Source organism: Tiliqua scincoides, chromosome 4 (genome assembly GCF_035046505.1).
Source record: "Tiliqua scincoides isolate rTilSci1 chromosome 4, rTilSci1.hap2, whole genome shotgun sequence".
Lineage (NCBI taxonomy): Eukaryota > Metazoa > Chordata > Lepidosauria > Squamata > Scincidae > Tiliqua > Tiliqua scincoides.
The window spans coordinates 100,626,111-100,650,841 of NC_089824.1; the positions used below are offsets into that span (position 1 = coordinate 100,626,111).

A 24,731-nucleotide genomic window follows, 5' to 3' on the forward strand; every position below is an offset into this window, starting at 1 on the left:
TTCCAACTCATTGCCTCACCACAGCCAGTTGCCTCTTCCACTGTCGTTTTGCAGTGGAGAAGGAGCAACACAAATTCCCAGGTTTCATTTTGCCAGGACTGTGCAATTCCAGTCCTGAGAGAAATGCATGCAGTGTTTCTCCTGTCAGTGATGAAGCCTGATGATCCATTAAAGGTATAGCAGCTTCACAATAGTGCCGATAATTAAATTCATCTGCAAACTCCTCAGAGATGTGAAAGGGCACCATCCTAAATGATAACTCATTTGAATTTCTTTTGTTCAGTTCTGAGTAAGGGATTTTAATTCCATCTTGAAGATGCCGGGAGACAGCTAGTTACACGTTTCCAGAACCAAATAAGTATTTTGAGTGTTACATGTCATGCTGTCCAAATGTTTATTCTATATGTAATAGGATAATTATGATTATCTCTTCACATCTCTCTGAATGCCTTTCTAAGATCTGTCCTTTTAATAGCCACATCATGCATCCAATGATTATTCAAAAGAAAATAAAAGCAGATGGAGTTTCGCCAAGAACAATTCCTGATTCCATGTCCAGGAGACATGCCAGGCTCTAAGAGAGACAGGGCTCCCTGGTGTGCAACCAGCAGCTGCTTTCCCCACTACCACCAATCACATGTTCCTCCCACCCCAATCACATTATTATTTCCTCACACTATTTATACAATTGATACCCCTCCTTTCTTCGCTACACTTTGCTCCAGGCGGCTAAAATAGTCAAAACAAATACATAATCTAAAAGCAAACCAAGGAATTTAAAAGTAGTGAAATACAATGCAGTGGTAGAATAAACACACAATTAAGAGGAATCAAATCATTAAAAAAAACAAAAAACACCTTTGAACAAACCTGTTTTCAGGGCCTGCCTAAAAGCTGGCAATGAAAGGGCTAGACATGCCACTCTTGAGAAGCCATTCCACATTTTAAGTGTTGCAACCTCAAGCCTTTTTTTCCCCAGACTCACCTGGCAGACACCCACCAATGTGGGGAACTGTGAAAAAAAGTCTGTCAAACTGCTAAGGAAGCAAAACCCAGATCTGGCACTACATGACAGATTCTCAGAGGCCTTTGTGACTGCAAAGATTGTCTGAGATAAGCAGCCATTTTGTGCCCAGCTTGGTGCCTAAAAGGTTTAATTGATACTGTCCTTCAACACTGGAGGTGAAGACTCTATAATAAAGTTCCCTTGAAAACAGGATAGGGTAAAGGCAAGGGTATTGTAACTGGGCAGGCATGCTTTTAAAACACCTGTTAACATGAGCACATGGGGGGAGATCAAGTGCATGTGCTGAAACTAAGTGCAGTAGCACAATTCAGTAGAATGGCATGAAATGAAGAGGGAAGTAAGGTTCAAGGCGCAAAAACAGATGGATTTTTATTGTGGGGATAAGAATACAATAACTTGGGAGGGAAACAAAAAATAAATATTCAATGCAGAGTGCACAACAATCACTCTTACACCTTGGCCTACACAGCAGTGGCTTCTGGGTAAAAAGCAAAAGAAGGACGAAATTCTTAAAAGGAAAAGGGGACATGTAATCATGCAAAGAAAGAAGGGGAGCAGGGCACAGGGTACTCAAGAAGGTTACCTGGGTGGAATGGGGCAGAACCACTGGTGTTTTGGAGAGGAAGAGGAGAAAAACCAGGAAAAAGAGGAGAAGCGAGAAGCACCAGGGTTTCAGCCAGGGCATGAGACCTGGGCTGAGTCTTTAATCTCTGGAACGAAAACCAGAGCTTAGAGGCAACAAGTGAACCCCTTGGTAGCCTGAAAAATTCATGAGCACAGGTGACAGAGTAAGCAGGTCAACAGCAAATAGCAAACACAAGGGATCTGTGATTGCTGCTTTTTATAACCAGATTCCCACAGGAAAGCTTAGATGCTTTTATAGGTTGAGTTCAGCAGGGACCTTTCTTTTGGGTCTTGATGGCTTGACCCAGTCTGGGATGGGTGGCTCTACTGCTCAGCATACTGCAGACAGTGTGGCTGAGGGTTCCCGGATTGCTCAGGAGGCCTATGCTGATGATTATCATCCCACTCCTTGATTAAGTTTACTTAAATCAAGCTGAGGTTGAGGGTGCTACTTCTGTGTCAGTGACTCTGTTTACTCCAAAGTCAAGAAACTCCCAAGATGTGGCTTGCTTATGGGTTCAGATTTGCTGACCAAAGCAAGGTGCGGTTGGTCATGGAATTTTCCATAAGGCAAAGCTTCTCCTAAGCCAGTCAGCTAGCATGGGAGGGGTGTTCTGACAAACAAAGTTTGGCCTTTCCCGTAAGGCCTGTGGGACCTGAGGCTTCCTTGCCATCAGAGTGGCATGAGACTGACCTGGGTCATGCTTGCCTGGCTTGCACCCAACACCATGTATTGACCATGGTGGACCACCCAACATGAGACCATGTTTCTGGCAACTGTATCAAATGTAATGATCATGTTCCATCTCTCCCACTTAAATCTGGCCCTAAAAAAAGCTATTCTCCCCAAGTAATGGGCCTTAGCCTTCTGTTCCTAAACCCAGGAGTTTTTAGGAGTGCTTTAAGTGTAACCTAAGCTTCATGAAATCCATTTTTCCATGAGTGGTTTGCACATGACTGGAGCAATGTTTAGATGTACCAACCACACAGGCAGAGGCTGAATGCAGTGTCCCAACCATGGAATAAGCATCCTGCTGGAAGGGAGGCTGCTGATTCATGGGAAAGAACCATCCAGTTGAGTCCTGTCCCCATGGCTAAACATTACCCCAGCTATGTGGGAAAAACAGATCATTATTGGTTTTGACCTCCTCCTCCTTCCTCTTTAGCTAGAAGGAAAGTAGAGTAGGTTAGGAAGGAAAGGTTAAAGCTAGAAGCAAGCGACAGTTTCCATATGAAAGAGCAGAAACCAGAAACTCTCTGGGAGTTTGAGAACCACTGGTAAGTGTTTGCGGGGGTGTGGATTGGGAGGGGGGTATGTGGTCTGGTGTCGCCGCAGTGATTGTAGCGCCGTAGGCATCGGGAGTCTTGTCTCCTTTCCGGGGGTGGGGGATTAGCAAGCCTCGGAAAGGGTCTGGGAGGCTCACAGACCCCTCCACAGGTCTCTCCAAAGCATCTTATTGCTCCAATCTGCAGGAAGTCTTTCTGACCTGCAGATCGGAGCAATAAATTGCTTGGGGGAGACCCTTAGAGGAAACTGCGGGCCTCCCGGACCCTCTCTGAGGCTTGCTAACCCCCCCTCCAATAGGGAGACTAGGCTCCAGATGCCCGTGGCGCTGCAATTGCTATGGTGCTGCTGGGGTACCCATTCCTAGGTCACTCCCCTTAAGGGGTTATGGCCCATTTTTAGGTCCTATGGTCGGTCACGACACACCACTTTGAATATCAGTGATCTAGAAGACAGGACAACTGTTTTCTCTTGTGAGAGATAAGATGGCAGGGGTGGAAAGAGAATCTGTAGGGAAGAGAACAAGGGATAGAGTTGCCCTAGATATTTTCAAAAGTATTATGACTTTTTTCCCTTTAAATTCCACAATAATATCAATCAACTTGTGCAAATTCACTCAGCTGGAAGTATGATTAGTTGTGTAGTATCAGGAGGTGACTGAAGGAGTAACACAAGTCCTTAGCCACCTTCACTGTGCTGAACTTATTATTTAACTTTTAACATTTCTATCCCACCTTGCCTTACCTCAGTGGAAAAACAGCTTACAATAATATCATAACAATCCAAATAATAAAATTGCAAAAAAAAAAAAAATACAGTAGTTCAAACATTAAAAATAATAATAATAATGCAGACACCCAGAGACAGAAATGAGACAAACATTTCAACAAAACAATGAAGAGCAACAAAGAACCAATTGGCAAGATTGGCAAAGACAAAACTCAATTAATAAAAGCTTTGTTGGAACAAAAAAGTTTTAACTCGTTGTATGGTTAACTGGATCCCAGCCATAACGTACAAAGTACTTTTTGAAGCTCATAAAATATTACACACTGAGAGAACAAGAGAAAAAAAATTCTACAAAGGGCCAAATAACTTGCATTAACATATAACTCTGCTACTTGATCAACCATTTCAAACTTAATTGTCATTCAACTTTATGTAAAATTTGAGTCTACAAAGCAACAAAATTACTTTGTCAGAAAACATATTTAATTTTCTTTTTTAAAACCCTACATTAGAAGGTACTGGATTAAGGGGAGGGGGGAGAAAGAATAAGGAAGACAACTAGACAGACATAAATCATGTAACCTCCTTCCTCCCCAGACCACACACAGACATTCCCAACCAACTTAACACATCCAGACTTGCACATATACATCGATACTGTGATCACCCTTCACAGTACACCACCCTGATTCCAAAACACAGAGACCCGTTCTACTAGGCTGTGTTAAAAATTACAAGAGGACAAGAACGAGATTAATAAAACATAATGGAAAGCATATTGATCTGCTGTTGTATGCAAAAAGGAATAACTGGACACCTGTCATACATACATACATACATACATAAGACCTTTATTGGCATAGATAAAGGAAATACACAACAACAAACAGACATCCAGAACAAACAGAAAACAATAAAACAAAACAATCATAATCATCCAATACTCCCTCCCCCCATTCACCATAATATAGCAGAAGACCCAGAATTCCATCCTGCCAGTACCCCAGAAGCAAAGTTAGCAACCTTGTCGAGAGAATCAGTTTCCACTATAGAAAGAAGAGATTGTAACTTAATTGAATCCTCCCAACCCTGCATTTTATTCAGCAGTGGAGCCAGATAGTTCTTATGAAGGATGATGTCATGAAGTGGGAAGTAAAAAAAATATATGTTGTAATGTCTCCACACAGTTCCTGTCACAGGTACATCTTTCTGAGTAGGGAATGCCACTAAACCTGCCCACTAGCAGAGCTGATGGAAATGCATTACATCTCACAAGGGAGAATGCTCTGTGAGCCTGCAGGCACTGTAGATGATACAAGAAAGGAACCGGTTTCCCAAAGCTGACTGGGATTGCAGATAGAGAGGGGCGCAAATGGTGTTAGCTGCGCAGAATAGCTCTTGACGCTCAATATCAAGCAATCTTTCCTTGATAATCCTGTAGGCTTTGTTTAAACCAGTCATACCCAGGCTTGCTGGGACACCTGTCATTCTAAGCAAAATCTGACACTAAGATAAAGACATAAGAAAAGCCCTGTGGGATCAGGTCAAAGGCACATCTAGTTCAGCACCCAGTTTCCTACAGGTTGCACCAGTTGCCTCTAGGAAGCCCACCTGCAGGAGAGAAAGGTATACTTCTCTCTCACCTTTGCTTCACTGCAACTGGTATCAGAGGCATCTCACCAATGTACCCAGAAGTAACACATAGCCGTCACTAGCAGTCATTGATAGACCTGTCCACCATGAATTTGTCTAACTCACTTTTAGAGCCATCACTACATTTTGTGGCAATGAATTTCACAAACAAATTGTGCACTGCGTGAAGTACCTCCTTTTGCCAATCCTAAATCTCCCGCCAATTGGCATCATTTGTTGACCCATGGTTCTAGTATTGTGAAATGGAGAAATATTTCTCTTTCTCCATAGCATACATAACTTTATAGGTCTCAGTCATGCCCCTCCCCCAAATCATCTCTTTTCCAAGTTAAGAAACCTGAAATGTTATGACCTTTCCAAATAAGGAAAGTGCTCTGATCTGACACAGCAATTCCACTTTTTAGATCTTGGGACTCAGTTTTGGTTTAGAGTACAGAGGATCCCACAAATGTTTCCCTTCAACATCAAGAATAAACTGATTCTATCCATTTGCAATATAATGCTGAGATGATTGTAACATTACCTATAAAAATCCTTGTCAGGGAGTAATGCTAACTATACAGCATATCATTGGGTTTCCAACCATTACGTGCCAGAACAGTGTGGCACTTCTAAACACAAAACATACTGTTATACTGCGGAAGGGGCTGGACAACATTAGTGTGAGGCACAAAGACTGAAAATACTTAAACTCTGCCTGTAATTAGCAGCAGCCAAGTTGAAAGAAATCCACATAATTACAGCCTTGCCTCTGAAAATAATTCTGCTACAAACACACTTTTCAAACTAAATGCTTATTACAATTCACGGCTGCTAGTTATAAAGCAAAATGGATGGCAAGAGGAGTTCTGTATCACATCAGCATTTCAGAGGCTTCAAAACTCACAGAACATACTCAAGATGACCAGCTGCACAGGCATAATTTCTGTTTCTGGACTTCTTTTTGACACAGGATGTATTTCTTGTCATTTGTTAATCCTTACTTATTGGATTCTCATGGTAGTTTACATTTTGGGCAAAGTAAGCATGATGGACAGATTAAAGACTCTTATATATATATATTTTATACTAGAACCATTTCTGCTAGAAAACAGGAAAAAAAATCTATAGAGAAATATTTCACAGAAAGAAGATCTCTGCAGGGTTAAATCTGCATTGAAATTACTAGACCAAAGCTTATATGAACTTTTTTGTGTGTGGTATTTTACATATGCACGCGAAATGTGATATCTCATTACAGTTCTGAACTTATCATATTACAATGAAATTTAGCAACGCATTTGATGTGCATTTAAAATTATCTGCTTTAAATTGCCACGTGTTACCATCATTTTGTGAGCTCTCTTGAGGGGCTCTCGCACAAGCCACAAAGCAGGACTGAAATGGGAAATAAAGTATGGTGGGTGTACTTTTGAGTGGAACTTTTCAAAGATTGTTATAAAAATACACACTAGTCCATAAAACATTCTCTCATTACAGAGATATACATGTAAAGTTTGAACAAAAACATGACCTACATTTTCCTGTCACAGATGTCATTGTGATTTTTTTTGTGTTTTTTTGTGTTGTTTTTTTTTTTGCCAATCACTGTGTCAGAAACTTCAACTGCAGGGTGAGAAACCTGAAGCCTTTGCTACAAATAAGATAATCTCAACAGCATACAAACATAAAAAGAATTGGAAGAGTTACAGGAAGTTCCTTCCAGAGACAAATTAAACCTTCTGCACCCCACAAACCAGACTTATCATTTCAATCATTATCATCTTTGCTCCTGAAATATCCCAATACATGATTCCTATATTCAGGTATCGAACTGAGGCTTAAAGAACAGACTTTCTAAAAGGCTCACCATCAAGTTTGTGGCAGAATTCAAATTATAGTCCAAATACAATGCTGAATCCACAGACCCATGTTGCACCCCCTGATGTTCCAAACTTTGTGTCATGCTTCCCTCTGCTCAGTGTCTCCCTCAAAATCCATAGAATCCTCGGCCAAATACAGCAAGCCACCCTATGCTGCTGGGCTCTAGATATATTACTTGGAGGCCCAAAGAAGAGAGATGCAGGACATGAGTAGAGATGTTTGAAAACTGTGTTATTTTTTTTACTCAGAAGCAAGCCCATTGTGTTCTGTAAGACTTAGGGCCCATTCCTACCAAACTTCCCAGTGCCAATGCAGCCCCAAAGTAGGAGAACGAATGTTCCCTTACTTTGAGGAGGCATCTGTGACTGCCCCTTGACTGCAAGATGCAGCTGCATTGAATAGGATGCAGGCTATAATCTTAATCCCAGATTAAGATTAAGCCCAGGCTATAATCTTAATCACTGGAAACAAACACCGCTAGACAGGATGCTGGCCAGCCACTTTCTCTTTCTCATATACAATTGTTTCCAAAATCATTCTGAGTTGGCTATAAGGAACTTCCAAAGAGCGTAAATAAGACATTTACCTGTGGCCAAATAGATGATATGGAAAAGCATGTCTTTGCCTTGAACCACGTCAACTACCACATGCGAAAATCGACTGTTGTCTTCCATGAAATAAGGAACGGGTGTTACAGGTTGGATCACTTCATGCATCAGAATGAATTTTTGAGCATCTTGGAGGTTCCTCTCTGTCAGATTCAAATACAGACCTTGGTCCATGGTGCCACACTAGAAATGCAGAAGACTATTACTGCTAACATAATAAAAGATAGAGATAACTAAAATATGCAATACACTCTAGGATCACTACCTATAAAACGCCCCATACTATATATGAATTGGGCAACTACAACAGATAATCCAGCTACATGATGTACTCTAAAGAGACATACTTTTCCATGTAAGCAAGTCATCCAAAGGTCTTCCACAAAAATCTGACCAAATGAACATGAGGATTATCGCAATGAAGTCTCAAAATACGAAACCAAAAATGTGGGATGGTTGAGTACCCATACATCAGCTATCCCAAATATACAAAGAGAATGCCAGATTGTGGAAGATGCCATCCGGTTTGGTTGCAGTTGAGGCAGCAACAGGGACCAATCTCTTAACCTTTCTTGGTTGTTCTCTTCCCTTCTGTGTTGGCTCGCTTAGGCATGGCTTCCTCAAACAAAATTCTGGGGTTTAACAGTAAATTCTTCGCCAAGATTTAGCTTGCCACAGTGGGCAGAGCAGGTAAGGTGCAGAGTCACTGGACTGTCATCTGCATTCCAGCCTGTAGGCAGGAAAAGGATGACATTCAAGCTGTAAATTCAAAAGGGTGACACTTTTGCTTAGGGTTAATGTGAATTTGTACACATGCCTATCAGACCTAACCCGGAGCATAGAAGAGAGCAAAGCTCCAGGACTTTACCTACAGAAGGAGTGGTGATGTCATCAGCAGAAGCACTCAGGTGATGCCTTAGAAACATTTTTGCAAAGGATCACTTAGCTGAAAAGAAGCATCAGGTTCACCAAAAGGCAAACAGAGAAAATTACCTACGAATATGTATTAATGTCTAAACCAGGAGTGTCAAATTCATTTCATACAGTGGGCCAAACAGCATTCATGGTGCCTGCTAAGGGCTTAAAGAGACATCATTAAGCAGGAAGTGACATCATTAAGCAGATGCCGGCCAGAAATAAGCACTTTGTTCTTATGTAGGAACATTAGCACCAAATGACAGAAGACAAAATATGCAAATCCTGATCATATTGTCAATATGTGAAAGCCCATGACGAGACAGCCAAATCATGACATCTCCCTCTCTCAAAACTCTTGGTCTGCCCCTTCCCCCACAGTATTCCTTGCCGTCTGAGGCCTCCTTCTGTCTTTCCCTCCCAGAGCCTCAACAGAAGTGGCAGTACTGAAAGTGTGGTGCTGAGAGAGCCCAACTATCATGTGGGCTGGATAAAGAGCTCCTATAGGCAGGGGATGGATAAAGGCTCCTGTGGGTCTTATGTTTGACACCCCTGAGCTAGACCAGTGTCTTTCCCAAAAGTTACCTGAGACACAGTGTGTAATTCATGCTATTTTAACAGTACAATGCTACACACATTTGTCTAGGAGCTAATCCTATTGGACATGGTGGGACTTACTTCTGAGTGAGCATACATAGGCTAGCACTCTAATACACCAGAGATCTTTCAATTCCATTTTTCCATGTTTGTTTTAAACTACTGCAACCTAGTCCAACAGTCTGAGATGAAATTAGTTAGATCTTTAAATGAAGTATGATAAGTTTAAAAGTAGGAATAAGCGGAATGAGCAGAAAACACCCTAATGAGGAAGTTTGAAGCAGTCTTGTTGGGGCACTGCAACAGGAGTAGTCATGACAAGCTCCTACACTTCAAAATTTAATTAATTTTTTCTGTGTATGTGTACATGGGCACCTTCCAGCTTCACCAGACAGTGTGTGTAGAAAGGAGCATAAACAGTAGGAATCACACTCTTTTCACCTTTCAACTGAGCTTCCCTCACTTGCCTAGGGGTATGTGTTAATAATGCCTAGACCACTGTCTTTCCCAAGAGTTATCAGGCATATCTATCAGCAACTGTATCACTGATTCAGCTGCAATTTGCTCCTTCCCTTCCATGAGTCAGGTGAGCTATGCCATTTTCCATATTGGACATATTGGCACTACTTCAATGTTTACACAATCAAGAATTCATTCACTGGCTTCTTTTTGAGTGGAATCAAGTTTTACAACACTGCAAAATTCACAACGCTAGGAGGCAGAAGCTAACCAGCAGCAGACACAGCCAGCTTCTGCCACAAACTAGTCCAATCACTAGTTTTCACCTAATTCCTGCACTGGTGAAGATCAACCTTTAGAGCAGAGATTTTCAGCCACTGTGCTGGGGCACACTGGTGTGCCATGAATGGTCTGTAGGTGTGCTTTGTGTGTTTAGTGAAGGTCATTTATTAGTAGGGTCATTGAGGGATGTGAGCCCCCCGCCAGCAGCATGGTGTGCCTTGTCAAAAAACTGATGGTGTGCAGTTTTAGTGCCTTATCAGTGTATCATAAGATGAAAAGCATTGCAAATTGCTGCTTCAGAGTGTTCGAGCAAAACATGCCATTGATTTTAACAAATGAATTACATTGACATGGAAGTTTCTGGAGCTTCCACAAAGCTTCCACAAAATCTTGCCCCCCCCCATCCACACACTCTACTATGTTCAAAATGAGATGCAGAAAGATTATTTACTCCTAGTGAAAACCACTTACTGTATGTCACTACTCTGGAAATGCTTTTATAGGAATTCCTAGATCAGAAATTTACATAAATATAATGCAAAGGATGAGCGATTCTTGAGGCTGCCCACAGGCTCACCAGTCCTAAGAAAAGGCCTGGGAGAAGACTGGTCTAGGCCCCGATAGCACTTTATTCTATTATTTATTTCTCGTGGCACACTACCAATTCTCCCAGGTCACACTGGAATACCCATACGTCTGTGCCCATATTTTATTCAGTGCAAGAATGTTTTTCATGGCCACATTTACTTATGATAGTCTGGGATTCCCCTCCTCCCCCCAGTCACACTTAAGACATTTCTAAATGTCACCCATGACAAAATCATGGTTTGAGATTTCTGTCACAAGCTCAAACTGTAATCGGTACACTGTCTCCCAAGCCAGTAATTGCCATTTTACAATGGCATGTCGAATTGCAATTTGAGTATGTGTTGGGGTTTCTGCCACAGACAATCGTTTTTTAGTTTTGTTTGGTGACATTCATTTGAACTACTTTTTAAAGCTCATATCGATGTTTTTCCCATGAGAAATTGACCTGATTTCAGTCAAAAGTCAATGCAAATGCAGCTACTCCCTTTCCAATTCTACCAACTTTCCTCATCCCATTTGTTTTGGCTGTGCAGCACTGCTGTTGTGAGCCCTCCTTTCCCATGGCTTTGTACCTCGCCTAATGGTTGGCTGCAATTAACTAAAAACTAAGCCTGCCAGGACTAGTAATGCTTTAAGTCAGTGGTTCTCAAACTTTTAACAACAGGACCCACTATTTAGAATGAGAATCTGTCAGGACCCAAGTGACGGTATCAAGCAGGAAAATTTTTTAACAATCCTAGGTTGCAATCCTATCCACACTTACCCAGAGTAAGTCCCACTGACTACCATTGTTAAAAGCATATATACAGTAGCCTGTTCAAAATACAGATATATAACACTTCCCCAAATGGAGTTACATATCATCATAGCATTGTCTAGAATATTAAAAATATTGAAATATATGGGGATCAACCTGAAATTGACTTGCAACCCACCTAGTGGGTCCCGACCCACAGTTTGAGAAACACTGCTTTAAGTGAAATTTGTAATTTGGTCCTAAATCCATGATTACAATTTAAAGACAAGTGGTAAAGTTAACGCCTTTCTTTTTCAGGTTTTAGTACCTGAAAATTTGGGTTGGGGTTGGGGTATGGCAACCAGGCAGAGCGAGAGTTCTCCTGATACTTGAAAGGCCCATTGAAGACTTGAGTTATTGCAGTCATGTTGAACACACAGACAGCTGAAACTGCTATGCTGTTCCTTTAAAAAAGAAAAACACAAACATAAAGAAGATGAAGCAAAATAATATGTTACGCTATTTGCTTATGAAAATCAACAATTTCCTTTCATATCTATAACTCTTTACATTTGACCAGACTGGATAAAAGTACTCTCTACATGTAATGAATCAGCCTCTTTCAGAAATATCAATAAAACTATATTATTAGGAGGATACTGATGTTGTGAGTGGGGAATGGAAGAGTCCAGATGGGAGGATCTATGTTGGATACAGATCCACAGTAAGTCTTTCATTCTCAAGACACATAATAAGTACTAATTAAATGAATAATCTGAGAACCCCAAAGATATTACATTTTATATAGCACTGTTGAGTATTCAAGCACTTTCCATACAGAGTCCTGTCATAATTCTTACAACCACCCTATAAGGTAGAACTATATCTCCATACTGAATATGAAGTCATGGTATGCCTAAGACTACCCTTACTGACCGACTCAGCCAATGAAAAGCATGCCCACTGCACCTTCACATCATGCTGCTTACACACTTCTCTCTCCTGCTGCTGCTGCTCCCCTTCACCTACTGTATCTTTCTCTTTGCCTCTGCACAACATTATCCCTTGCAGACACGGGACACAGAGAGAAAAGGCATACTGGGGTGACTGTTTGAAGTTGGGAAAAGGTTAAGCGCCCCTTCCCCAATTTAAATTACCCCTTCCCCTTACATCAGCCTTGTCTTTTGCAAAAAGGTACCAGGGCACAGTTGTGTCAAAGTTGTTGTTAACCTTGGACAGAAAGAAACAAGAATGAAATAGTTGGCCAATGACCATACAGGGATTGGTGGGAGGAGGGATCCAATATCCATCTATATGAAAGACCTCCTGGTGCCTGAAACAGCATGTCAAATGCTGACACCTCTCCAATACCTGGTGATGCAGCAGCCTCTGCCCCTCCCATTCCCTGGCTTGGTAAAGGCAGGAGATGGAGCAGAAGAAGTGCAGAGGTGGGGAGAGTGGTGGATTAGACCCCACCCTTCTCCTCTGCTACATACAGGTGAACTCTGGTTATTCGCAAGGGTTCCGTTCCTGGAACTCTTGCGAATACTGAATTTCGCGTGAAACAAAGACACACTAAATTCAGTGTCCACCAAGCTCTGAACACAACCGGAGCCTTTCTCTGGTTACACCCGGAGCTATTCTGAGGTCCGTGGAGGCCACGCACAGCCTCCACAGGCCTCAAAATGGCCTCCAGGATCCTGGAAGGACACTTCCGGTTTTCACCTGAAAACCAGTAGTGCCCTTCTAGAACTTCTGGAGGCTTTTCTGAGGCCCACAGAACCTGTGTGCGGCCTCTATGGGCCTCAGTAAGGCCCCCAAAAGCCTCAGAGGCCACTGTGCTCCTGTCACCTCCAGAGACTCTTCTGAGGCTTCTTCTGAGGTGTGCAGCCTTCATGGGCCTCAGAAAGGAGGTCCTAGAGAGGCACTTACGGTTTTCACCTGAAAACTGGAGTCCTGGATACTTTCGTTATGTCAGATTCACAGATAGAAATTCCGCGAATAATCCACCTGTACTTCCGTTCTATCCATCTTGTCCTCCTCCAAACTGAGGAGTGGGGAAGAGGAGCAGCAGTGGAAGCGAATGGGTGAACAGAGGTGGGGTGCTCCCCACTTTTCTGCCACCTGAGGTAACTGCTTCAGTTGGCCTCACAAGTGGATCAGCCAACATCCTGCTTATTTCACATACTTCATCTATGAAACCAGAGCTACAGTTCTAGATCCAAGTCACTACACACTGATGCTTCCTGAGTGACTAGCAAGTGCCACCAGGGCCATATTAGCCAAAGGCTTGGCCCTCCAAAGAAAATTATGGCACAATGTATAGCAGTATGCCAATTTGATATTCAGCTAAGCAGAACATGATGCGTGTTTGGTGTTTAGGACAGAGATCACCAACTGGTGATGTTATAGGAGAATAAGTAAAACTAGCTCCGCAGAAAAGCAGAATTTGAAGTTTTTAAAACTATATAAAGCTGAAGCAAGATAAAAGATTTTCATGCAAACTTAAAGTAGCTATGGAAGAAGGGAGGGGCTGTAGTTCAATGGGAGAGGGCATGCTTTGTAAAGCAGAAGATTCCAGGTTCATTCTGGCATCTTCAAGCAAGGCTGGAAAAGTTGAGCAGCTGCCAATCAGGGTAGATGTTATTGACCTAGATGGACCATTGGTCCAACCCTATGCAAGGCAACTTCCAACGTTCCAATTATTTTTAATCATGATACACAATCTACAAGGAAAAATAATTTCTAGATGTTCATACTTACATAAACAGGTAATGAAATGAAACCCCCAAATTATCTCTCTTTAAACAAGGGTAATAACAGGAGTTGGTATATAGCCCCTTTTCAGTCTCAGTCTCAGCCAAACTTTGGTCTGTCTACTGAGCAAGCATTACACCCTATTTACACTGCTGTTTAAATAGATGTTTAAGAAAAAATAATTATTTTTCAGGCTTGGTTCAGCTGTCCCAGAACACAATGGGAAATGTTGTTATATTATTTATTTTATTTATGTGCAGCTGTGTGCTCACTCACAAATCTGCAAAAGAAATCCTTCCCAGAACCATTGTAGAGGAAAAGGAAGAGCTCAGTCTCTCTTTGCCCACAAAGAGATAGATAGCGGGAGGGATTTGGGTTCTCACAGGGTACCAAAGGGGTCTTTTTTCCTTTTCCCCAATGGTCGTTTCATAGGCAGGAGGTGGGCTCCTTCTACCTTTAGAATGACTGAGTTTACAGTCACCCTTGAGGTAACTATTGGATGGAGAAATTCTGGCCTCAGAGTCCATGTACAATCTGGGACTAAGAGTGCAATCCAAACTTGAGCTGGACACAACCAGACAGCATAGCCTGTGCTGTATCCTACACAGGATAGCAATGGGCTGGAGGTCACCTTGGGGTAAGGGGATGTTTTCCAGCACCCAACTAGCCCTTTGCGGATACCTGAATCTGTGCCAGCTATTTTGTTGGCACAAATTTGAGCAGCCTGTGTATGGCTCTGAGGCCCGCAAGTGGGGGTTAGGATACAGCCCAAGCTGCTGCCCCCGTTCCTCCCTCCCTCTACCCAGAAATGCTCCCCCCCCAGAATGCCCTTCTGCCACTCTCTCCTACCCCCTGCGTAGCCCATTGCGACACTCACCTGCGCCAGCCTGCATGAGGATCAGAGCCGGCAGGCTGGTGCATATCATTGTGCCGGTGTGGCCAGCTCACAAGTTGGTGCAAATGTACCTTACAGCAGGGGGCCTGCACAGGCACAACATGCCCTTTGGACTGGGCTGCCTTTGAATTTGTCAAGCTATGCTCTGTCAGAACAATTAGCAACCTTCCCTACCTCACTCCTTCAGCCCTTGGCTAGGGGTGCCCTGCCTGCCGCTGCAAGGAATAATCCCCAGCACCAGAGGCAAGTATGAACACACCAACTCTTGTTGGTGCCAGCTTGGGGCATTGAAAGAGGTAGATGGGATCCTGAAAAGGTTTGATTTTCTAGCATACATCCATCCTTCCACTTGGCAGGATCTTCTCATGCCCTCTTCTCCCTCTTGCCATGTATACATGGGCACATCCACACGACAGGGACCCACTTCGCTAATACAGACCGAAATCATTCCTTAAGTGCCTAAAAATATCACATATATTATGAAACGTAGAAATAAATATACTCTTGCCATAGGCCTACCATTGTCTTCTTTCAGAGTTGTTATCATCGCTTTTCCAGGACCTTCCTGGAAACTTAGGACTTAGGACACTAAGTATTCATGACTTAGTCACTAGGCACTAGGACACTAAGTCATGAATACTCTGTCTATAACCTGGTCATTATCTCTGCCTTGCTACCAAGAAGCAGTGGGAGGAACGTGGAATGTTAGAAGGAAAATCTGAGTGGGGTGCAATCAACAAAGAGAGGGAATTTAATAGGTTTGTTTATGGATAGCAAGAGGTGTTTGTTTCCGGTAAGATAGGATTACAGCTAAATCTTACTAAGCACAACGGACTTCCTTCTGAGTAAAATAAATGTTTTCCAACACTTCTGTGGATAACCAGTTAATGCAAACATTCTTATTTTCTCTTCTTCGTCCTATAAACCATAAATAAAATTAACTTCAAAACAAAATAGAAAGTCTTTTTCCCAGAAACTTGGTTAGCCACAATACTGGGGAAATTGTAGACTGAACCAAAACTGTTTGATTCTTTGCCATTCATGGCCACCTTGTGCCCAATTGATACTCAGATTCTCTCAACCAATAAAAGACTTTTGGCTTCACAAGGGTAAATTCCTCTGGATTTCTTGTTCACTATACTACTGAAAGCACATAGATGAGTGAGTTTCCTTCTACTTCCTATTAAGTTCCTTCAAGAGCCCATGTCGCAGGAATGTTTCAGAATGGCCTACTGTTCTGCAATATACAGCTCTTGGGAAGTGTAGGTAGCAGAACTCATCCTCAGGTTTATTCTGAATATGCTAGAAATAAAAATACTGCATAAGCTACATACACATTAGTGGTAAAGATCCCGTAGATTAAGTCCAGTTCTGGCAGGAAGAACGTACTCTGTAATTCATTGTAGTAAAATGGAATTTCTCCAGGGCGGGAGCAGTTCAAACGAGCTTTCATGAAGGTAGTCCAGGTGTCCTCTAGCAAAAACCTGCCTCCAATGTCATTCTTACAGACTCGCGCCGCCCGGGAAAAGACTATTTTCCCGCAGTCGTGTTCCACTGCATTCTCTCGGAAGAAGAAGTAGATGAAGTTTCCGGTGTCATACGATGATACAAAATTTGGTTCTGAAATAATATTATAGGAAAAAATAGCAGAAAATAATGTTTTCATTCTACATTTTCCTTTACAAAAGATTAACGTAAATGAGAGCCCAATCCTGTTGTCCGCGGCGCACCTCTGCGGCATGCACCACAGTTGCAAACGTGCTATAAGGCACGTTTGCAGGACTTACTGCCAGGCTTCCGCCGGAGCTGGCTCAGTTCTGGCCAGTGCTGAACCACCGCCTGGCGGGCGCCCTTGTTCCATGGCTTGGCGGTGCCTGCGACCGCCGGGCTGCGGAACGGGGAATGGGGGTGTGGGGAAGGCGTTCCGGGGAGGGGGGAGGCGTGGTCGGGGGCGTTCCGGAAGGCAGGGGAGGTGAATCCGTGGAGCTGAGCTCTGCAGGATCCTAGGCGCTTATGGAGGGCTGCATACTCTACACAACACCTTCACTTTAGCGGCGACCAAGCAGTCGCCGCTAAAGTGAGTAGCCCCATTGCGGGGCTGCTTTCCTTACCCAGGGGAAGGGGACGAATGTCCCCTTCTCTAGAGGAGCCTCCTGCGGTAGTGCGGGAGGCTGTGGATCCGGTGGGAGCCCGCCAGGGAGCTGCCAGGTCCCGCAGCTCCGGGCAGCTCAGGATTGGGCTGCCCATGGACTCTAGCCATTTGCCTTTACTGCCCCATATGCTTTGAACACCCACACAGAACTCCTACAAGGGGCCACCCCTCTTTTTTTTCTTCAAATCCATTCTCAACATCCACATTTTCTGTGAGGTGTTTGGTATAATGCCTTAGTTCTCATATCTAACTACACCCAAACTGGAATATTTCCTCATGGTGGATTTTATATTTAAAGTTTCTTGAGGGCAGGCAGTGACCCATTTTGTTTTCTCAAATTTTGTCGGTTATCAAACAGTCAAATGTCAGGCACATTAATGGCGTAGTAGTAGTAATAATAATAGAACAATAGTACTTGGTGTAGTTGTCACATGTGGTACAGCAACAGTCAAAGGCTGGCAAGCATTCACCCACATGTTAATGCTTCTTTTTACCTGAAGGTCAAACTAGATATGATATTAAGCAAGTCATCATCTTTCTTTAATAGCAGCTGTGGGAGGTCCAAAAACAGACTGGGATCATCACACCAGAGGAGGAAAGGTTTTGCCTCATGCATAGAGGCCATGAAAAATTTGTCTGCTGAAGCTGCTATTTGCTCTCGGAGCGAAGCTGCCATTGACACCATAGCTTTGGTATTGATGCAGAGGGAAATTTTCATCAGGACTATGCCACAGAGGAAAGGGAAAAGGTTGACCCCATTCCCAATATGGTACCAATCTAGATCAGGGCTTCCTGGCAGCTATTTATTTTAGAAAGATGGCAACGTTTTAAGTTAGTATCTATCTTAAACTTGATGATGCCAGGACATCCTGCATGTAAAGTTCTTCTGCTCTCTAAATCAGGGATGTCAAACTTGTTCCACACAGAGGGATGAAGTTAGCATTCATGGTGCCTCCTGAGGGCCGGAAGTGACATCATTAAGCAGATGTTGGCCAGAAATAAGCACTTCATTCTCACATAGAAACTCACTAGCTGCAAATAACAGATGAGAAAATGCGCAAACCTTGTTCATATTTTCAAGGTATTAGAGAGCCCAATTATCAAACTGGGAGAGCCCAATTATAATGGGGACCTGAGAAATTGCTTCTGGGGGCAGCATTCGGCCTGCGGCCCTTATGTTTGACACCCCTTCTCTAAATCTTCCTCCACTGGTGCTTCCCCACCACAAGTTCTATCTAGAATTGTTAACTTGAAACCATTAAGGTGCACACCAAGAAGTCATTTTTCCACAGCTTAAGAAACTGGGAGCAAAGCATTTGAAACCACTTTCAGTGCTTACAGTTCGCCTCCACAACAAAACAAAGGAGCTCATTCAATTTCAAAATAATATTTAGTCAAGAACAGTGACAAGTCTTCCCTGCACTCACCATTGAGCCACTTAGAGTTGTATTGTGCAGTCCGGAGAGGAGGAAGTAACCCCAAGCTGCGATAAATTGCAGGATCCCTCCCTGGAAAATCCATGACTGTCGCTGCATACAACTCGCCAGTATTTGTGAGGAGAGCCGTGGAGTTGTGTTGGGGACTGTATGGACAGCGAGCCATGCCACTGATCTGATCGTGTGTCTCTTCCAGGTTCCTTAGCTGTACCGAATTGTGGGAATCAACAATTGAAATCACATGAAGCCTTAAATCAATCCATAGAAACAACAGCAGAAACAGAGGTTCTCTTTCTTTCTTTCTTTCTTTCTTTCTTTCTTTCTTTCTTATATAAACACACACACACACACACACACACACACACACACACACACACACACACACACACACACACACTTTTTAGTTCTGTGGCATGTATCTGAAAATCAGAGTACAACTGGCAGTCCTTGCACACTTGGTAATCAAAAGATATCCAACAGAAAATTACTTGCATTAGCTCTAATTGCACTGCGTATTTCTGCTCATACCATCTGTGCATAAGGATGTGAACAGGGCCATTCTTAGTGAGCCATAGCCCCATCTTTGGAGCTCGGCAAGTTCCAAGCTGAACACTTTTCAAAAGTATTGTTAAAACCACTCTATTTCAGTTGGCTTCCAGGGCTCAGTGTTAACTCAGAAGACCACTGGGGACATTTTTTATGTGACGGGATTTCATTTTGTTCTGCAACGGTTCTTTCTCTATAATACCAGTCTCAAGTCTTATATATATATAATTATATATAAATATTAAAGAGAGAAAAAGAAAATGCATCTATATAAAATCCTAAAGAAAAATAACTGTTCCGCCTCTTGGCTATCATTGTCCTGGCAACAGTTTAGAACACACTAAAATATCTTTGTGCATTGATATGTGTGCATGTATCTAAATTAAAATATGAGCACTAACTATGGCCAAGCTGTGCTTTTCACCTTTTGGTTTTTGCACCAAATTTTGGATTTTCAAGCAGGAGAGAATGTGTCATCAAACATAAGAAGGTCAAAACTCTGCCATTTTTAGGCATGCATATTAAACACAAAGCACTGCTCACAAGGCGTTTAAGCCCCAGAAAGCATACAGTTGCTAAGCAGGCCCATACGGATTACATTCAGAGAAATTACTAAACCCTGGAACCGAAGCAACATATATGGCCAAAGAGATATTTCCCTAAGCAGGTATCATCCTACAGTTCAAAAGGCATGCATGACATGATCAAAGTTTTTAGATATGTGCTTGTTCAGGATATACGTAAATCGCAAAATGGAAAGTTTGTTTTAAATTATCTTGGTTTAAAGCAAGCCTCCCCAACAAGGACCATACTCAGGAAAATTCCTCATCCCAACAGAAAAAATTCAACTAGCTTCCCTTTATGTATCTCATGTAAGCTTCTCTCCAAGTCCACATAATTAAGAACTAGGCCAGACGGATGCAGACATAGTCATATGGGCTGGGGGAAGAATTGGCAATGATAGAAACAAAATTGCATGGATAGTTTCGGCTTAGCCCTAGAACAAAGCAAGCACAGGAATGATGTAGCACATGAGCTTGAATGAGCAGCATCAGCATCACGTTACCAGCCTCCAGATACTTCCAGTTATCTCTGTAGCCGTTTCATCAGCTGGCATCAATAATCGTGATAAATTAACATAGGCCCTATCTACATTATGAACTTTTTTCAGTTTTATTCTAATTTCACTGTCGAGATATCCTCCAAATAATCCAGGGAATTGCAATTTCGTAAAGGGTGCTGACTGCATAGAGATGCCTTGTGTCAGAGTCTCTCCTCCCCCCAGATTACAGTACCCAGAGCTCGTTGGAAAGAAGGAATATGCATTCAATCAGTTTAAGTCTGAGGCACGGATATGCCTGTATTCCTACCGTCCGATTCGTGCAAATGGGTGTAAAAGCATTCGTTCCACATACGAAAAGCCTGTCCCCACCAATGAGTAGCACACGAATGTAATTCTGGCATTCTTCCTGCCAGGGAATAAAAAAGAAAATGGGATCATCAATGCTTCATTAGCAGAATACACAAAGTAAAATCTGACCTACTCTTTGATGCTACCCTGCAGAGTGTGACCATACATGCAAAGCTTGGATAAACCATGTCCAAATGTGTGCACAATTCAATTATATCTATACCGGATGCCTTATGGCAGCAGAGAAATCTATCAATCCATTATTTTATCCACTTATTAGTGGAGCTTCTAGATTGGTTGTGGAACTACTATAAATGCAATCACGGACTTTGTAGAGAAAAAAATCCAGAGTTGTTGCATTTTTAACTCCAGTCTACCATGTACAATAAAGTACTTTGTTCTGGAGTACATTCACTCCTTCAGATTTCTAAGTATTTAACATTTCAGAGCTGTGCTCAATGATTCCACCATGACCCCTTTACAAATGCTCATGTTTGTTCTTGAAGGTTAACTCTTGCTTGTATTTCTGGTCTGGTATAGCTCTCTCAGACCATCCTGCCTCAGTTTTACACAGGGTTTTCCCACAATGTTGAAAACCCATTCCCCGCCAAATCCCTGTGAAAACTATGCCAATTACGCTGACAGAGAAAAGGCTTGGAAGTTAAACACTGCTCAGGGATGGGAAGCTTGCTGATTGCCACATGCAGGCAATTTTGGATAGATGAATCTTTGCTTGAACCATACAAAAACCTCAGCACAAAGACTGTACCATATTAAAAAAAATTCCACATAATTTACCCTTTTGAGTTTGCTTTAATGCTCAGCTACTTTTTGATAATCAATCTCCTACACTACCAACTGCCTCTTTGTAAAGGGGCAGTTTCTACTTCCAAGTAACCCTCATATAGGCTACTGCTGTGCGACAGGCCTTATGCAGTGGGGAAGGGTACAGGCAAATTTTACAATGAGACTCACAAGCCTCAGAGAATCTCTGATCATTATACTTTAGATGTTGCAATGGAAACAGAAACTGAGCACTCCTCCAAGCTCCATTTCTGTTTCATGTTCCCCACTTTCAAGTTGAATCTTTTAGCTATTGCTGCCTTTGTCTTTTGTCACTTGACTTTAGGAAGTCTGACTGGAGGCAACATGCATGTTTCATGACTGATTGTTTTGCTTCCAAAGATACATATTTCATTTACTGGGTCCACCACCCATCCCCAGAAAGCCTTTCGGAGACTCAGCTGTTGAGGCAGAGTATTGAAATTGTGGAAGATATGGCGAGGAGTTAGGATGTGGTGTCTGCAGTGGCCCTTTGCTCTGGTGAATCTGGGAAACATGGGGTTAAGACCTGGGCTTTCAGCAGAGGGTGTACTGCACAGCTGCAGACACTAGAGGCAGTCAGGCTATTACAGGATATAAGGAGCACCTGGGGCAGGGAGAGTTTGTGGGTTGTAGAAGGAGTCAGAGTTGAGGAGACTTTCTGGCTAACTGGTCTGTTGACTCACAGCCTGACTCATGGCTCTGTTTATTGGACATATTCTCTGACTTACTGGCTGTTAACTCACAAACTGACCCACGGCTCTGCCAATGGAACAGCTAATGACTTCTTGAACTTTTGGACTGATTAACTGGAAACCTGACCAATGGATTGGCAGACACACAACAAACTGGTGGACTGACTTGTGGATTAACTAATTGACTACCCAACTGGTTAATGAACAGATTGCCTGGACGGACATTGCTAGATGGTGGAAAGCTGAATGGGTGCTACTGCACCTAAGAACATAAGAACAGCCCCACTGGATCAGGCCATAGGCCCATCTAGTCCAGCTTCCTGTATCTCACAGCGGCCCACCAAATGCCCCAAGGAGCACACCAGATAACAAGAGACCTGCATCCTGGTGCCCTCCCTTGCATTGGCATTCTGACATAGCCAATTTCTAAAATCAGGAGGTTGCACATACACATCATGGCTTGTAACCCGTAATGGATTTTTCCTCCAGAAACTTGTCCAATCCCCTTTTAAAGGCATCTAGGCCAGATGCTGTCACCACATCCTGCGGCAAGGAGTTCCACAGACCAACCACACGCTGAGTAAATAAATATTTTCTTGTCTGTCCTAACCCACCCAACACTCAATTTTAGTGGATGTCCCCTGGTTCTGGTGTTATGTGAGAGTGTAAAGAGCATCTCTCTATCCACTTTATCCTTCCCATGCATAATTTTGTATGTCTCAATCATGTCCCCCCTCAGGCGTCTCTTTTCTAAACTGAAGAGGCCCAAACGCCGTAGCCTTTCCTCATAAGGAAGGTGCCCCAGCCCAGTAATCATCTTAGCCACTCTCTTTTGCACCTTTTCCATTTCCACCATGTCCTTTTTAAGATGTGGTGACAAGAACTGGACACAATACTCCAGGTGTGGCCTTACCATAGATTTGTACAACAGCATTATAATATTAGCCGTTTTGTTCTCAATACCTTTTCTAATGATCCCAAGCATAGAATTGCCCTTCTTTACTGCCGCCGCACATTGGGTCAACACTTTCTTCGACCTGTCCACCACCACCCCAAGATTTCCCTTCTGATCTGTCACAGACAGCTCAGAACCCATTAGCCTATATGTGAAGTTTTGATTTTTCCTAACACCTGGAAGGACTGCTACGTCAGGAACTGGGAGGAAGGACCCTGTAGCCCCACAGGCAAGCTACCCTTTCTGCTGGTACAGGGTACAGTGATGGTTTTTCAGACTGCTAGAGCTAGTTGCGGTTAAGCTGTGGGAACTAATTAGCTCAGAGTGGGCATAAGTTCTTTAGGCAAAGCTTGGAACAGGGATTTGGCAAAACTAGCAGCAAAGAAGGCCTCTCTGTACTAATTACTGTACCTATCTACTGTTTTCCTGGAAGTCTGCAGATGTGGCTGGGTGAAATTTGGTCTGGGTAATCTTTGTTCTAAGCCTAAGGAACAATTTTGTATAACTCAACAGCAGGCTTCCAACATTTTAAACGCTGATCAACATTAAAGTTGCCACTTTTCTATGTTTGTATATGAGATCAACACAGTGTATGTAATTCTGGGGTAGCTCAAATGAGGCTTTCCGCAAGTTCGCATGGTGAGGAGAGTGGGACCTATCCCATCTCTAGCTCTGCAACATATCTGCAAATTGGACATATTATCTGCATGTAGTACAGGCTTGAACTGCACAGGTAACCGATAGAAAACCCTATGCAAGCTTTCCATTCAATATGTGGACTGTAGTGGGCTTGTAGACAGGAAAGGTGTATACAGACGGCATAGGTGCAACCTCGCTTCTCAACCACACACAGACAAACACAATTAAGGTCCAATCCTATACAACTTTCCAGTGCTGATGCAGACATACTAACAGGGCATGCACTGCATCCTACAGTGGGGGGACAGTCAAGGAGGTCTCCTCAAGGTAAGAGAAGGTTTATATCCATACTTCGGGGATGCATTGGGCCTGCATCAGAGCTAGTAAGCTGGATAGGATTGAGCCCTTTAAGACCTATCCATATCCAAAGACTTGGGAGAAAGTTCTGCTAAACTCAGAGGGACTTGCTTTTGAGTAAACATACAAATGAGCTAACAGTTGCATTTTTTCATCAGCCGAAAGATTAAAAACTACCTACTCACCTTTGACTTGCCCTTACTGTAACAAGCTTTTGTAGTAGCTTCATCACAACGCCACTCCACACCCTAACAGAAATATAAAAATTATAAAGAATGGCAAGTGAAATAAAAGGGCTGCACTTTAGAGATGAAGTGTCACTGAAAACGAACAATTATTGGACTTTAAGTCACCCTTTAAATCAAAAATTGGGACAAATATTGAAAATTCATGTGCATTGTGCTTGATATGGACATATGTGCAATGGGAGCACCCAGGTTTGTTCTCGACTGCCTCATTCACATATGCAATGGGAGCAGAATCTCATTTTGACATCCAGTGGGATGTGTGGTGCTGGACTACCATACCTCCCTGTAGTCCATCAACCAATAATTTTCCCCAGCCCAAGTCTGACACTGGAAGAGAGCGAGGTGAAAGAACTTGGGGCAAAGGGCCATGGAGACATATGGGTGAGGAAGAGTCCTTATGATGCCCCTTTTGATGTTTAAATCAGAAACAAACCCAACCAACCCTAAATGTG

General features: G+C 42.8%; 1 protein-coding gene across 3 annotated transcripts in view; it reads right to left on the bottom strand.

The window, feature by feature from the left end:
* SEMA5A (semaphorin 5A) overlaps positions 1-24,731 on the bottom strand; it is a 165,525-nt gene that overhangs the window by 47,149 nt on the left and 93,645 nt on the right. For all 3 annotated transcript variants that reach the window (XM_066626252.1, XM_066626253.1, XM_066626254.1), the window contains exons 5-10: positions 24,217-24,279; positions 20,523-20,621; positions 18,598-18,811; positions 16,353-16,638; positions 11,695-11,830; positions 7,768-7,972 (exon numbers count right to left, since the gene is read on the bottom strand). In XM_066626252.1, the coding sequence (XP_066482349.1) occupies positions 7,768-7,972; positions 11,695-11,830; positions 16,353-16,638; positions 18,598-18,811; positions 20,523-20,621; positions 24,217-24,279 (1,003 nt within the window). The remainder of the gene's footprint in view (positions 1-7,767; positions 7,973-11,694; positions 11,831-16,352; positions 16,639-18,597; positions 18,812-20,522; positions 20,622-24,216; positions 24,280-24,731) is intronic.